The following is a 14,719-nucleotide window of genomic DNA, read 5'->3' on the forward strand; positions in this document are numbered from 1 at the left end:
AAACAACTTAAATGTGCGCCAACACTAAGCACAAGGCCAAGTTGACCCTCCAGTGATTACAGCAGAAAAAGGTGAAGGTTCTGGAGTGGCCATCACAGTCTCTTGACCTTAATATCATTGAGCCATTCTGGGGAGATCTCAAACATGCAGTTCATGCAAGATGACCAAAGACTTTGCATGACCTGGAGGCATTTTGCCAAGTTGAATGGGCAGCTTTACCACCTGCAAGGGCCTCATAGACAACTATTACAAAAGACTGCACACTGTCATTGATGCTAAAGGGGGCAATACATAGTATTAAGAACTAAGGATATGTAGACTCTTGAACAGGGATCAGTTCATTTTTTTTTCCTGTGTTAAGAAAGTAATAAAAGACATGTGTTTTGCCTGCTCACTCATGTTTTCTTTACAAATGGTACATATATCACCAATTCTCCAAGGGTATGGAAACTTCTGAGCACAACTGTATATAATGTGTTTCTCTCAAAGATTTGTAGAAATATCTGGCCCTTCTTTGTTATTAATCCAACTCTGTTCAGCCACGGTTGGATGTTATTTTCTGAAAAATAAACATTTAGCATTAGTAAGATCTCCAACTTCTGTTGAATGTTCTTTTTTGTGAATTTTCCTATAGATTTACAAGCTGACCAACGATTCTTCAAAAGTGGGAGTTTATCCAGCAAATGTGCCTGACATGGTTCATGGTTGTTGGCCAACAGTACAGTAAGGAGGTAATGTCCTTGTTGTTATGTTTTTGCTTCTTTCATCTGTGTGAAATGGGAGCTTCTATAGCAGACGGGTTATGCAAGCAACACATTTCAGTTTGAATTTACCCCAAAATAATACCAATAATACATTTTTAAATCCTTCAGGTTTCTGGGATCCACTATCTCCCAGGATCTAAAGTTGGAGCCCAACATAGACGTCATCATTATATAGGCCCAGCAGAGGATGCACCAGCTTAAGAAGCTTAACCTGTCCAGCCATCATCCAGTCTGTTCTCTGCACATCCATCACTGTTTGGTTTGGATCTGCCACGAAACTGGAAAGGAACAGACCACAACGGACACTCAGAACTGCAGAAAATATCATTGGTGCCAACCTGCCCTCCATCCAGGACAAAAAAACTGTCAGTAAAAGGCCAGGAAACATCACTGCAGATCCATCACACCCTGGATACAACCTGTTCCAGCCACTCCCCTCTGGTAGGCGCTACAGAGCACTGTACGCCAAAACGAACAGACACAGGAACACTTTGATGAACAGACAACTTCAGACACTTAGTGCATATACTGTATATATCATATCCACCTACCTCATGTACATTACACCTGCACAAAAATTACTTATTTATTAATTCTAGCATTGTTTGCACTCAGCTCCATTACACTATATATACATATCATATCCACTGTCATTATGTAAATAATACTGTCAGGCTCGAGTGTAAAGGAGGAGCAGGAAAATTAAGCCATACTGGTTCACTGTATTTAATGGTTAGATAAATGGCGTAGCTTGACAATGGTCTTAGCAAGCGAGACAATAACACACAAAGACAGGGGAATCACAGGGAACATGTATACTGGGGGGAATGATGAGAATGAGAACCAGGTGCGCTAAACAAGACAACAGGTGAAATGCATGAGATGGGCGGTGGTGTTAGAAGACCGGTGACGTCAAACGCTGGAGCCTGTCTGCTTCAGGGGGAGGAGAGGCCTCCCGAACCTCAAACCCCTGAAGGGGACCAGCCACCACCGGCCTGACGAGAGACACATGAAACGAGGGGTTTGTACGGTAGTCGGGGGGAAGGCGTAAACGATAAGTCACCTCGTAGACTCTCCTCAGGTTGACTCTCCTCAGCTTCCGGCAGGGCAGGCGGAGGGGCAGGTCCTTGGTTGCCCGGACGATACACGGACGATACACCAGGGCCACTCTGCGGTGGCAGTCAGCGAAGGTCTTCTGGCGCCAGACAGCGAGCTGGAGGCGAGCCTGCACAGCCTCCCACGTGCCCGCCGCCCGCCGAAACCACCGCAGGGGTACCGGTCTGGTTCGGCGTCCAGGGTGCCAGGACCCGCTGACAAACCTGTGGAGTGGTGCAGAGAGTTCAATGCGTGTTCTGCCCAAGGCAGGAACTCCGCCCACTCCCCCGACCGGTCCTGGCAGTAGGACCGATGGAACCTGCTCTTCACCTGCCCGTTAGATTGGGGATGGTAGCCCAAGGTCAGGCTGACCGAGACCCCCAGGTGCTGCATAAACGCCTTCCACACCCTGGACGTGAGCTGGGGACCCCGGTCAGACACTATGTCCTCTGGCACCCCATAGTGCCGGAAGACGTGTGTAAAAAGGGCCTCCGCGGTCTGTAGGGCAGTGGGAAGGACGGGCAGAGGCAAGAGGCGGCAGGACTTCAAGAATCGGTCCACAACGACCAGGATGGTGGTATGGCCCTGTGAAGGGTGGAGATCAGTGAGGAAATCAACAGACAGGTGGGACCATAGTTGTTGTGGAATGGGTAAGGGGTGCAAGTTACCCATAGATAGGTGTCGGGGTGCCTTACTCTGGGTGCACACCGAGCAGGAAGAGACGTACACCCTCACGTCCTTGGCTAAAGTGGGCCACCAGTACTTACCGGCCAGGGCACGCACCATCGGCCCGACACCAGGATGACCGGAGGAGGGAGATGTATGCGGCCAGTAGATGAGCCGGTCACGGACAGACGCCGGCACATACGTGCGACCCTCAGGGTATGCAGGCGGAGAAGGCTTGTCACACTGCACTCGAGCGATGTCCGCGTCCAATACCCACACCACTGGTGCAACGATGCACGACGCCGGCAGCACAGGAGCATCATCCACTGGCCTCTCCACTCTCCTCCTGGATACGTTCCAGATTATACGCTCCAGAGGTCCAATTTGGTGAAAAAGCCGGCCCTGTGCATCTTCTCCACCTCCGCAGAGATCAGTGATCTTGTTCAGCACCCTGTAATCGATGCACGGGCGCAAACCACCGTCCTTCTTTTTCACAAAAAAGAAACTCGAGGAGACCTGTGACTTGGAGGGCCTAATGTACCTGTATTCCAGTGCCTCCTCAACATATGCGGCCATCGCCGCCGTTTCGGTACGGGACTGTGGATACACGCAACCCTTAGGGAGTGCAGCTCCATCAATGAGGTTTATCGTGCAATCCCCCGGCCTGTGTGGCAGTAATACAGTGGCCTTAGCCTTGGAAAAAACACAGCCAAGTCCCTGTAACATATCCACTGTCATTATGTAAATAATACTGTCAGGCTCGAGTGTAAAGGAGGAGCAGGAAAATTGAGTCGTACTGGTTCACTGTATTTAATGGTTAGGTAAATGGCGTAGCTTGACAATGCTCTTAGCAAGCGAGAAAATAACACACACAGACAGGGGTAGCACAGGGAACATATATACTGGGGGGAATGATGAGAATGAGAACCAGGTGCGCTAAACAAGACAACAGGTGAAATGCATGAATGAGATGGGCGGTGGTGTTAGAAGACCGGTGACGTCAAACGCTGGAGCCTGCCTGCTGCAGGGGGAGGAGAGGCAGCAGAGGGCGCTGTCGTCACATGTACAACAATATTTATTTCCAGCACCCTTTATACCCTGCTCATTGCACTATTGTCTCATCAGCCTTACTATGTTTTTGTTTTGGTTTATTATGTGTATTTATATGTACTGTATATTGCCGTCGGTTTTTTATAAGTAAGTACATCATGAGCCTGTGTAATCCAGAGTCAAATTCCTTGTATGTGTACATATACCTGGCGAATAAAGCTGATTCTGGTTCTGATTTCGAGTATCTTTGTTTTAAAATAAAATATAAAAAAATTATGATATTTCAAAATACAATTTGTAATTTCAGTAATATGAAAGAATTTGTCAGGGGTCTGAATACCTTTGCAGGAAATATGTTCAAATTTGAAGCACCTAGCCTATATACATTTTTAACTGTTAGTTTGGTTAGTTGTTTCTAATAATTAAAAATAACAATTTACCCCAACTCATAGTATTGCTCAGCTGTGCATGATGCACGCCATACTACTTAATCTGCATTGAAATTATGGGAATGCTTAGTTTTATTTGAGGGGTTTATTATTTGATGTGGTTCGATAGTGAGTACCTGTTTTTATTCATTTATCCATGTTTTTAATCATATAAACACATTTCAAAAGCAAACTAATAAAATTGAGTTTAATCCTTGTTGATAAACAGACAGATAAGCTCAACAAGTCAATATCTGCTAAACACACAAGATCTAACCTCTGTATTCAAGGCAGATTTAATGCCTTCTCTAGAAATACTTAATAGTCTTATTTTATTTGTAAACGGACATATCTTACAAAGCCAACTGTGTGGGTTTGAATGTTGGAAATGATCAGATTAAACCATCTGTTTGGTTTCTGCAAATTATTACCAGAGAATTACCCAACAAATGAACTATTTTCGGGAATACTTTATTTGTTCAGTGAATGACAAATAAGTCAAATACAGTTTCCACATTCAGAGAAAAACCTAGCCTAATTACACATTCACTATACATTATAATGTTTTGATTATGTTAACATGTCAGCTGAATACAACTGATACATATTATGGGTTTTATCTTGTAAATAATGCATAGTGGGCTTGGCTATGGGTATGTCTAGATAATGGGAATGAGAAAAGTTCCTAACAAAGCACTAGACTTAACAACTCCCATCCCAGGACAAAGTCAATATGTTTTTCAGTTTCAATGAGTCAGACATTATCTGGTCACTCTTCTCACTTCTCCAGCTTCTCATTCATCATTATAAGCAATTATTATGCTGAAAGTTTATAGACACCACCCTAAGATTGTATGCACATTTTAATGTACTGCACCATTCTTTAATGTTGTAATTTTTAAGCATCTGCATTGCCCTTGTCTACAGTACACGACTCCCATGGTGCTTTTCATCTCCCATGGCGCAATACTCTACCTAGTTCATATGCAGTTATTTCAATACATGAGTTCATTTCACATTCATTCAGGCTCCAGATTGCGAGAACATGGTCTTAACAAATTTTTAAGGTAATGCAGTACGTCAGCAGAGGATATAAAACACATACATACTGCTCAAGATCTCAACCAGAACTAACAATTTTGGTTCCAGCAAAGCTGGTAAGTGTTTAGCCAAATACTCAATGTACAAGAAGATAATCAATGAAATCCACTGTGCCTCCTTATCTACGGTGGTTCAGTGAGGTTAAAAGTTTGTTACTTAAGCATGATACCCTAAAGCTGCACAACAAAACAGACTCTGATCCCCTCCCAGCAGGTGTGAAGGAAGGCCAGTTATTTTTGTGGCCTATGTTTTATTCCTGTTCATGCACAACAAAGCAGACTGAAAAGAATACAGGAGACCAATATATGGTGTTGTGGAGAAACACAACGTATGATTCCAGCAGAGACTTACACTACCGTTCAAATGTTTTGGCCCATTAAAATAACATCAGATTAATCAGAAATACAGTGTAGACATTGTTAGTGTTGGAAATAACTATTGTTAACTGGAGACAGCAGATCTTTAATGGAATACCTACATAGGCGTTCAGAGGCCCATTATCAACAACCATTTGTCCTGTGTTCAAGATTATCATTTTAAAAGGCTAATTGATCATTAGAAAACAATTTTGCAATTATGTTAGCCCAAATGAAAACTGTTATGCCGATGAAAGAAACAATAAAGCTGGCCTTCTTTCGACTAGTTGAGTATCTGGAGCATCTGCAATTGTGGGTTCGATTACAGGCTCAAAATGGCCAGACACTAAGGACTGGCCAATAAAAAGATTAAGATGGGCAAAAAAGAACACACAGACACTTTCCTTTTCATTTTGCTATAATTCCTATTCAAACAAGGACATTTTTAGTGACCCCAAACTTAACTGTATTGTATGTGTTGAAAGACAATGCCAAATGAGGTAATGTAATTCTGTTTAGAATTTAGTTTTGTGTTGCTAGCTATCTTTGTAAATGTTTCCAACTTACTTGGAATGAACACAGGCCTAGGTGGTATGTACAAGTTAACTAGCTAACATTACATAACTATCCACAGTAGCTACATACTGTGTATCTGTCTTTGTGATTGGAATGGCAGTTGGACATTTGACACACCTAGGCCTACACTACATAGCATACTGCAAGAGTAAATATGCTGCACTTAATTTCATCAGAACATTTACTCACATTTATTTGAATCCTTGCATGCATTGTTCCTAAGAACACAATAAAAAAATAAAGCGTAGAGTATTACCAACTGCATGGTTTTATTTTTATAATTTTTTAATAATAGAAGGCTAGGAAAACCTCCCTATCACATTAATGTCTTTTCATGTTCAGATGACCACACAGGTCAATAAATGCATTGGGGCTATGTGAAGAGTTTTTTAAATATAATCCAAGTCAACTGCACAATCAGATGGACAAGGAACGACCAGGTAGGATTTGGGCAGTGACATCAGCAATCACGAGGCAGCAGCTAGATCAGCAACAACACCAGGAGGATTTTGGATAGGGACAGCTATGAGTTAAGCCAGGAAGTCCTTAATCTCCTACGATTAAAAATCGCACCAGAAATATGAAGAGTGAATTCCTTGAATCAAAAAGGATATATCAGCGTGTGATTCAGACTGACCCTTGTCCCTGTCATAATACAACTGTTTCCAAAACAGTTGTGACACTGTAAGTTGTGACACTGTGACACTGTAAACAGAATGCAAAGATTTGCAAATCATTTAAACCCTATAATCAGAAATGTTATTGTTTCCTGAAAAACATATGTCCACTTCTAATTTGATGCCATCTACTATCATCCTAGTTTCAAAAAAGCGGGTACAGGGGCAACAAAATACTGGAAAAAATGTGTAATGCAAAATAAAACTAACTGGGTTATTTGGCAACAGGTCAGTAACATGATTGGTTATAAAAAGAGCATTTCAGAGATGATGAGGCTTTCAGAAATAAAAATGGGGAGGGGTTCACCACTCCGTGAAAGACTGCGCAGGCAAATAGTGCAACAATTTGAAAAAATTCTGTTTCTCAACATAAAATTGCTACGAGTTTGGGGATATCATCATCTACCATACGTAATATCATTAAGAGATTCAGAGAATCCGAAGAAATCTCTGTACGCAAGGGACAAGGCCGAAAACCAATAATGGATAGCCATGATCTTCAGTCCCTCAGGACTGCACTGCATTAAAAACAGACACAGTTCTGTAGTAGAAATCACTGCATGGGCACAGGAACACTTCCCAAAACCATTGTCTGTGAACACAGTACATTGCCACATCCACAAGTGCAAGTTAGAACACTACCATCCAGAACCGCCGTGCCTTCTCTGGGCCCAAGCTCATTTTACATGGACTGAGGCAAATTGGAAAACTGTGGTCTGACAAATCTAAATAAAAAAATAAAAATTGGGATCATGGATGCCACGACCTCTGGGCTAAAGAGGAGAGGGACCATCTGGCTATGGTGAAATTTTAGGACTTAATAAATAAACATATACACCATGAAATAATAAATTAAATATGAATGGAAATACAGATCTGCCATAACATTATGACCACCTGCCTAATATGGACCACCTTTTCTTTTGACCACCTTTTCACTGCAGACTGGGAACACCCCACAAGGGCTGCAGTTATGGAGATGCCCTGACCCAGTCGTCTAGCCATCACAATCTGGCCCTTGTCAAAGTCGCTCAGATCCTTAAGCTTGCCCATTTTACCTGCTTCTAAAACGTCAACTTTGAGGACAGAATGTTCACTTGCTGCCTAATATGTCCCACCCACAGACAGGTGCAATGAAAATGAGATTATCAGTGTTTTTCACTTCACCTGTCAGTGGTCATAATGTTATGATTGATCTGTGTATATAATTTAAATGATAATTATAAAAGTAATAAAAAAGTATAATATTTAATGGTGTATTTCGACATTTATTGATTTATTTCACAATTGATTTATTTCATGGTTGCAGTCATTGTGAAATCTGTCATTGGATATGTCATTGAATCTGTCACTTTTACCCATCAAAGTTGGAAGGGCAGGCTCTCCTGAATACTGGTGTTTGTTTGGTGCATCGACTTTATATTGTAGCACTTAGGCAATAGGATGGCTTCACCAGATTTGGTGACTTGGTGAGGAAAAGCCTTTTCACTACTCCTTAGATAAAATATTACAAACCTATAGCATTATAATACATGAGTATGTCCTCTCCAGTCTTTAAATTAGAAAACATGGGCTATGCCATTGACATTTATTAATGAAATAAACTGAAATTCTCCTTTTTCTTCATGAACACCCAGCAACACAATAACTCTGAACAACAAACCTTTTTTCTCAAGCCAGGGAAAGATCTCAGTTCCATAAATCCCTACCAATCTTGCTCAACTTAAATGGGTTTAAATAAGAAAAGGATATTGAAATGGAAAAGTAGATCATTTGGATCTTTCCTATGTTTGACCAATTAGGGTCCACAAGATGAATTCTGGTCTGTTTGTAAGTTTAAGGTGTGTGGACGCTGTTATTAAAAGTTGTATTAAAATACGAAATGGTGTGTCTATTATTTGTTCCCTTTGTGAGTAATGCTTGGTTAATAATAAAATAGTGTCAAAATCATAGTATGTGTACATAGTATGCATGATTTGAGACATTTCAAATTGACCAAAATAAGTGTTTTTCCATCTCCCTGTGAATTTTTTTATTTCATCTCCCTGGGAAAAGCCATAGACAGAGGTAATTACAATTGCAGAATAAGGGAAGCCAGTGTGAGTGCAGTGTTATTCTCACACCATGTTTTTTTCTCAAATGTTCTCATATTCAGCAGAGACCAATTTGCGAACAAACAGATCTACAAACGAAATATACCTATGAAGCAAAGACTACAGAAATGTGGTCAGAATATGTTTAGCTGAATTAATGTAAAATATATAAATTCAAAGATCCACACAGTCTCCTTCATGTTTATGAACATAACCCTGTCATGACAAAAGCTCTCAGTGGATCAAATTTTCTACCCCTGTGATAGTGCTAAACAAGTGAACATAAAAATCAATTGAAATTGAACTGTTTACCCACATAGAATGGACCATTGGTTCAGGGGGTACCAGGAGAATTGATTGTGTCCATTGACCCTAGGTGTTCCTTGAGGGACAGAGCTCTGTAATTGTAAATTCACTATTCAAACATGCCGCTTCCTCTGAGTCAAAAGATTCAGGAATATTTAAAAAGTATGCACTACCACTGAAAAGCTTGGGGTCACTTACTGTAGAAATGTTATTGTTTTTGAAAGAAAACCATATTTTCTGTCACTTAAGATGATGATAAGATGATAGCTTCATTAAACACCAGTCTCAACATGAACAGTGAAGAGGCAACTCCAGGACGCTGGTCGTCTAGGCAGTGTTGCAATGAAAAAGTCATATCACATCGGCCAAGAAAAAGAAAAGAACAAGATGGGCATACGAACACAGACACTGGACAGAGGAAGACTGGGTGGAACATTTTAGTAAGAATGCATATTTCTGTGTGCATTTGTCCATACTTCACTGACACTATTAGTTTTACTGTCCACTTTCTCCCAAAGTCTTTTGAGATAATTACAAATGTATGTTGTAATTAGATTTTCCTATACAGTAGCAGGACTGTTCTAGTTCCTGAACCCTGAACTGAACCCTGCCCTACAGCCTGTGATTCATTAAATTCTTACTGCTTAACAGAACACATCTTATCTTGTCATTTTAGTGTGTTGCGTGGACAGACAAAATTCAGTGGTCTTTGGTCAATCATTAATCAATAGAAGTTCATTTAGCTATTCCAACTCTGTTTGTGACTCACAACTTCCCAACATTTTCACTGGTGAGAGTAGGTGATGAAGTCAAAATGCAATTGATAACTTTATGCTTTGTCTTTGTACTCTCGTTGTGTACCTTCAACGTGGTGAAATGCCAAGGTAAGTTCACTTCCTGACTGAAGGAAAAAAAATGTGTTTGTGTAATCTGATAATATTGAAAAACCTTCGATAGATATTATGGGTTTTATGTACCCCCCATGTTATTTTCCAAGAGGTTTCTAAAGCCTAAATTCTGTCCATTTTATTTACTTCACAGATTGTTCTCGAGAGAACTTTATATCACAATTTAGTGCAGAGAAATTGGACCTATCCAAACTCGAAAACACTGACAGTGGAAAAACAGTGAGATTGTCCTGCACTGTTGGGTACGTGGGCTTGTCCAGATACACATGCAAAAATGGAGAATGGAAAAAACAATCAGGTCGGCCATGTGAACGTAAGTTTATGTCCATCTTATACCTTTTTTAAACTTCAGTTTTGAAGGACTTGTTGTGTTCTTTGATAACATAACTAAATTATAAATTCCTGTTACATTTCATGTTGCAGATCATCAACTGTCAATTATATACAAAAAAAACATTTATGGCAGAACATATAGGCTTGGGGAGTATTCCTTCAAGACAGATAAAGGAAAATCCAGGCTTATTTTATAAGTCTGGCTAATTTAAGTGAGAATGGCTCATATCCCTGCTCAGTAACCAAGGTAGCTTATACCTCTGAACTAGGCTGCTCCCTCGCAGGCTAACTGTCAAGCTTAATTTAGATGGGTTTCAAAGAATGTCCAACAGGCGGAAACAGAATCCCAAAAGACAGTTTTGTGTATTTTCTCGCTTGCATCACTTTTGTCCTGTCTGTGTTCAGAAACATATGTTCAAACTGTTTTCTGTCATTGTGTCAAAACATGAATTGACGTGATTAATTTTTTGTTCCAAAGAACACATCAATAGAAATAAACTAGTTAGGAAAGCATGTCTCACCACTTTCAGTCCCTTCAAAAGCCAATAGTTAATTGACATAGGCTTAGACTATGACTGAATCTCAAATTGCATACTACATGTACAGTATGTACCTCGCAGATGATGGAAATAGTACATACTGTTTAGTATATAGTAAGCTAGTATGCCAGTATTGGGACTGATTGGGACCTTCATTATCATAATATGTCTCAACCGTATATTTTGTTGTGCATTAACACCAAGCCAAGTTTGAGTATTTTGCTGGACACCTTTAAGCATTGTGTTAAACTGACAAACATTTCTTATGAAGTTTACTTCTACCACAAACAGCATCTATGAACTGTATGGCTTTTACCACTGGCCATTTTAAAAGCTTATCAGCCAGTAATACTATTATCTTAGTACTTGGGAATAGTCATAAGAATTGAGCAATTGCTAGCGAGACTAAAGTCAAACTTTACACTGCCAAAGCTATTTCATTTCAGGGCACAAGAATGTTTGACATTGATGCAATAACTATCAATATAGGTGACAATAACTGACTTTTCCGTCAAGTGAAAAGACGATAGAATCGTGGAAACCCCTCCTCTTTCACTGCGCAAGTAGTTGTGGTATGTATTCCAAACCAGATTTGAAACCTCACACAATGTCAGACCCAAAGTTACAAACATTATTTTGGAATGTGAGCAATGTTGAGATAATTCCTAACTGGAATTTACATTTTGAAAGACATCACTGCATCAATGAATGCTCTTCCAAGCAAAATGTGCCACATCATGACCCTCAATGCCAGTGTTCGGCTAAAGATGGCCTGGGCGGACAGAACTGGCCCGCTAGCAATAATATCTGGCCCGCAACATAACTTTTTCAGCTGGCGTGGAAATAGATCTGTCATGGAGGCAACAATTACTCACATAAACACTTCCTCTTTTGTGATTTTGCCTGGAAAATAAAAGTGCAAGAAGGTTTTTTGCTACAATGCTTTATTTGGAGTTGAATTTAGAGTTTTTGCTTGGAAAAGTTCTGAAGTGCATTCAATTGTGACTTGCTTGACACACCTCTGAAACAGCGACAACTTCAGTGCAAATAAGACACACTGGCCCTCATTTATCAAAAGTGCGTACACCAAATTTCCAGCGTACACCTGGCGTACACCCAAAACCACGGTGACTTTGAGATTTATCAATATGGACGTTGGCGTACGGCACTCTCAAATCCTACGCCAGCTCAGGAGGTGGTGTACGCACGTTTTGAGTTAGTGCGGAAATGCGCAGAAAAAAAAAATCCTAACGTACTGACAAACTAAAAGATATGATATATTATGATCCACTGTAAAAAAAATAAAAACATAATTACAAACTTCAGTGTTTATTTTTGTGCAATATGGACTTCAAGGTTTCATTTGTGTGACTTTCCAAAGCATTTGATTTATATGTATTCCTTCAGATGCGAGCTTGTGCGCTTTACATGACGTTTCAGGGTTAGGCCCGGCAGTTGCGCACGGACTGGGTTCCATAATAAAAGGCTTTTAATTACCAAAATATAATTCAGACTGACAAAATAATAAACATGACATTCTTCTTCTTTTAAATAATAATAGAAATAATAATAACGACATTCTTCTTCTAAATAACAATAAACGTCATTAATAATAAATATCATGAAATAATAAGACGAATATTACAAATTGTCATGCAATTATTAATGTGAATGAATGGTACTCCACATCACATCATCACATCATAAATGGCCCTCATTTATCATTCTTGCGTAGAAACGGGCGTATATGTTGGCGTAAGATTTTGCTTACACTCCTCTCACCGCCTGATTTATGAAGCCGTGCGTACCTTTAAAATCCAGGTGTACGCAATACCTGCCCTTGATAAATGCCGCGGATGAAAACGATCGTCATTAGTATAACACGCCCCTATATATTCAAGTCTCCGCTTCCCCCACGCCCTCATTTTACGCCATGGACACACGGAAGACGGCAAAAAAGAGAAACTTATTTGACGTGGAGATTGAGACGATCACCAGGGAGGTAGAAAGAAATAAAATTGTTTCATTTGGCAGTATAAAAAGCGGAATAAAAGATGATGATGTGATGTGGAGTACCATTCATTCACATTAATAATTGCATGACAATTTGTAATATTCGTCTTATTATTTCATGATATTTATTATTAATGACGTTTATTGTTATTTAGAAGAAGAATGTCGTTATTATTATTATTTCTATTATTATTTAAAAGAAGAAGAATGTCATTTTTATTATTTTGTCAGTCTGAATTATATTTTGGTAATTTAAAGCCTATATTTTGGTAATTTAAAAACCGAACCCAGTCCATGCGCAACTGCCGGGCCTAACCCTGAAACGTCATGTAAAGCGCACAGGCTCGCATCTGAAGGAATACATATAAGTCAAATGCTTTGGTAAAGTCACACAAATTAAACCTTGAAGTCCATGTTGCACAAAAATAAACACTGAAGTTTGTAATTATGTTGTTGTTTTTTTACAGTGGGTCATAATATATCATATCTTTTAGTTTGTCAGTGCGTTAGGATTTTTTTTTCTGCGCATTTCCGCACTAACTCAAAACGTGCGTACACCACCTCCTGAGCTGGCGTAGGATTTGAGAGTGCCGTACGCCAACGTCCATATTGATAAATCTCGAAGTCACCGTGGTTTTGGGTGTACGCCAGGTGTACGCTGGAAATTTGGTGTAAGCACTTTTGATAAATGAGGGCCACTGGCTTTACAGACACTAAACTAGGTAGGATGAGGGCATATTTGTCTTTCCATTCATCTTTGAATGCCCTATTTTAAATGTCAACTTTACTCTTTAGACTCTTTATTAGTGCAATTGTGTGTGTAGACAGCTAGCTTAAATGTTAACTAGATTGGAACTTTACAAGTAAAGTTACCGGGGCTTGCTTAAAGTCTTTTAAAGTATTTTTCATATGATTATAAAGTGTCAAGGTAGCAAAAAATCTTGTTGTTATGGTTACTCCAGCCACAGTATATTGAGTTTGGTTAGAGATATGTTTGTATTTTTTTCTGATTTAAATAGCTGACAAGCTGAGGAATATATACAATTATTATTATTATTATTGTATTTTTTCTCTGCCTTGCTGGGAAAGTGAGTTAAACCGCAGCTGTTTGGGAAATATTGCTAAACATCTGGTTACTATGGTTACTCTGGTTGAAGTAGCTCAGTTTGGTAAGAGATTTTTTTTTAATTCTTTCTGAATTAAATAGCTGAGAAGTATATCAATATTTAAGTCCCTCCATGTCAGTGTATCTGTCATGTCATCTTCTTCCGCTTATCCGGGGCCGGGTCACGGGGGCAGCAGTCTAAGCAGGGATGCCCAGACTTCCCTCTCCCCAGACACTTCCTCTAGCTCTTCCGGGGGGACACCGAGGCGTTCCCAGGCCAGCCGGGAGACATAGTCCCTCCAGCGAGTCCTAGGTCTTCCCCGGGGTCTCCTCCCTGTGGGACGGGACCGGAACACCTTCCCAGGAAGGCGTTCCGGAGGCATCCGAAAAAGATGCCCAAGCCACCTCAGCTGACCCCTCTCGATGTGGAGGAGCAGCGGCTCTACTCTGAGCTCCTCCCGGGTGACCGAGCTTCTCACCCTATCTCTAAGGGATCGCCCGGCCACCCTGCGGAGAAAGCTCATTTCGGCCGCCTGTATCCGGGATCTTGTCCTTTCGGTCATGACCCAAAGCTCATGACCATAGGTGAGAGTAGGAACGTAGATTGACTGGTAAATCGAGAGCTTCGCCTTGCGGCTCAGCTCTTTCTTCACCACGACAGACCGATACATCGACTGCATTACTGCAGAAGCTGCACCGATCCGTCTGT

The 14,719-nt window shown here is 40.5% G+C and overlaps 1 protein-coding gene across 9 annotated transcripts in view; it reads left to right on the top strand.

Moving 5' to 3' along the window:
* The first annotated feature begins 9,798 nt into the window (after window positions 1-9,798).
* The window catches only part of LOC105010001 (complement factor H), a 245,701-nt gene continuing 240,780 nt past the window's right edge, over window positions 9,799-14,719 (top strand). For 2 of the 9 annotated variants that reach the window (XM_034293610.1, XM_034293613.1), the window contains exons 1-2: window positions 9,799-9,996; window positions 10,154-10,333. In XM_034293610.1, coding sequence (XP_034149501.1) covers window positions 9,927-9,996; window positions 10,154-10,333 — 250 coding nt within the window. In that variant the 5' untranslated portion in view covers window positions 9,799-9,926. The remainder of the gene's footprint in view (window positions 9,997-10,153; window positions 10,334-14,719) is intronic. The other 7 variants (XM_034293612.1, XM_034293611.1, XM_034293616.1 and 4 more) reach the window with 6 other exon arrangements.

This window comes from Esox lucius, chromosome 8, assembly GCF_011004845.1.
Source record: "Esox lucius isolate fEsoLuc1 chromosome 8, fEsoLuc1.pri, whole genome shotgun sequence".
Classification (NCBI taxonomy): domain Eukaryota; kingdom Metazoa; phylum Chordata; class Actinopteri; order Esociformes; family Esocidae; genus Esox; species Esox lucius.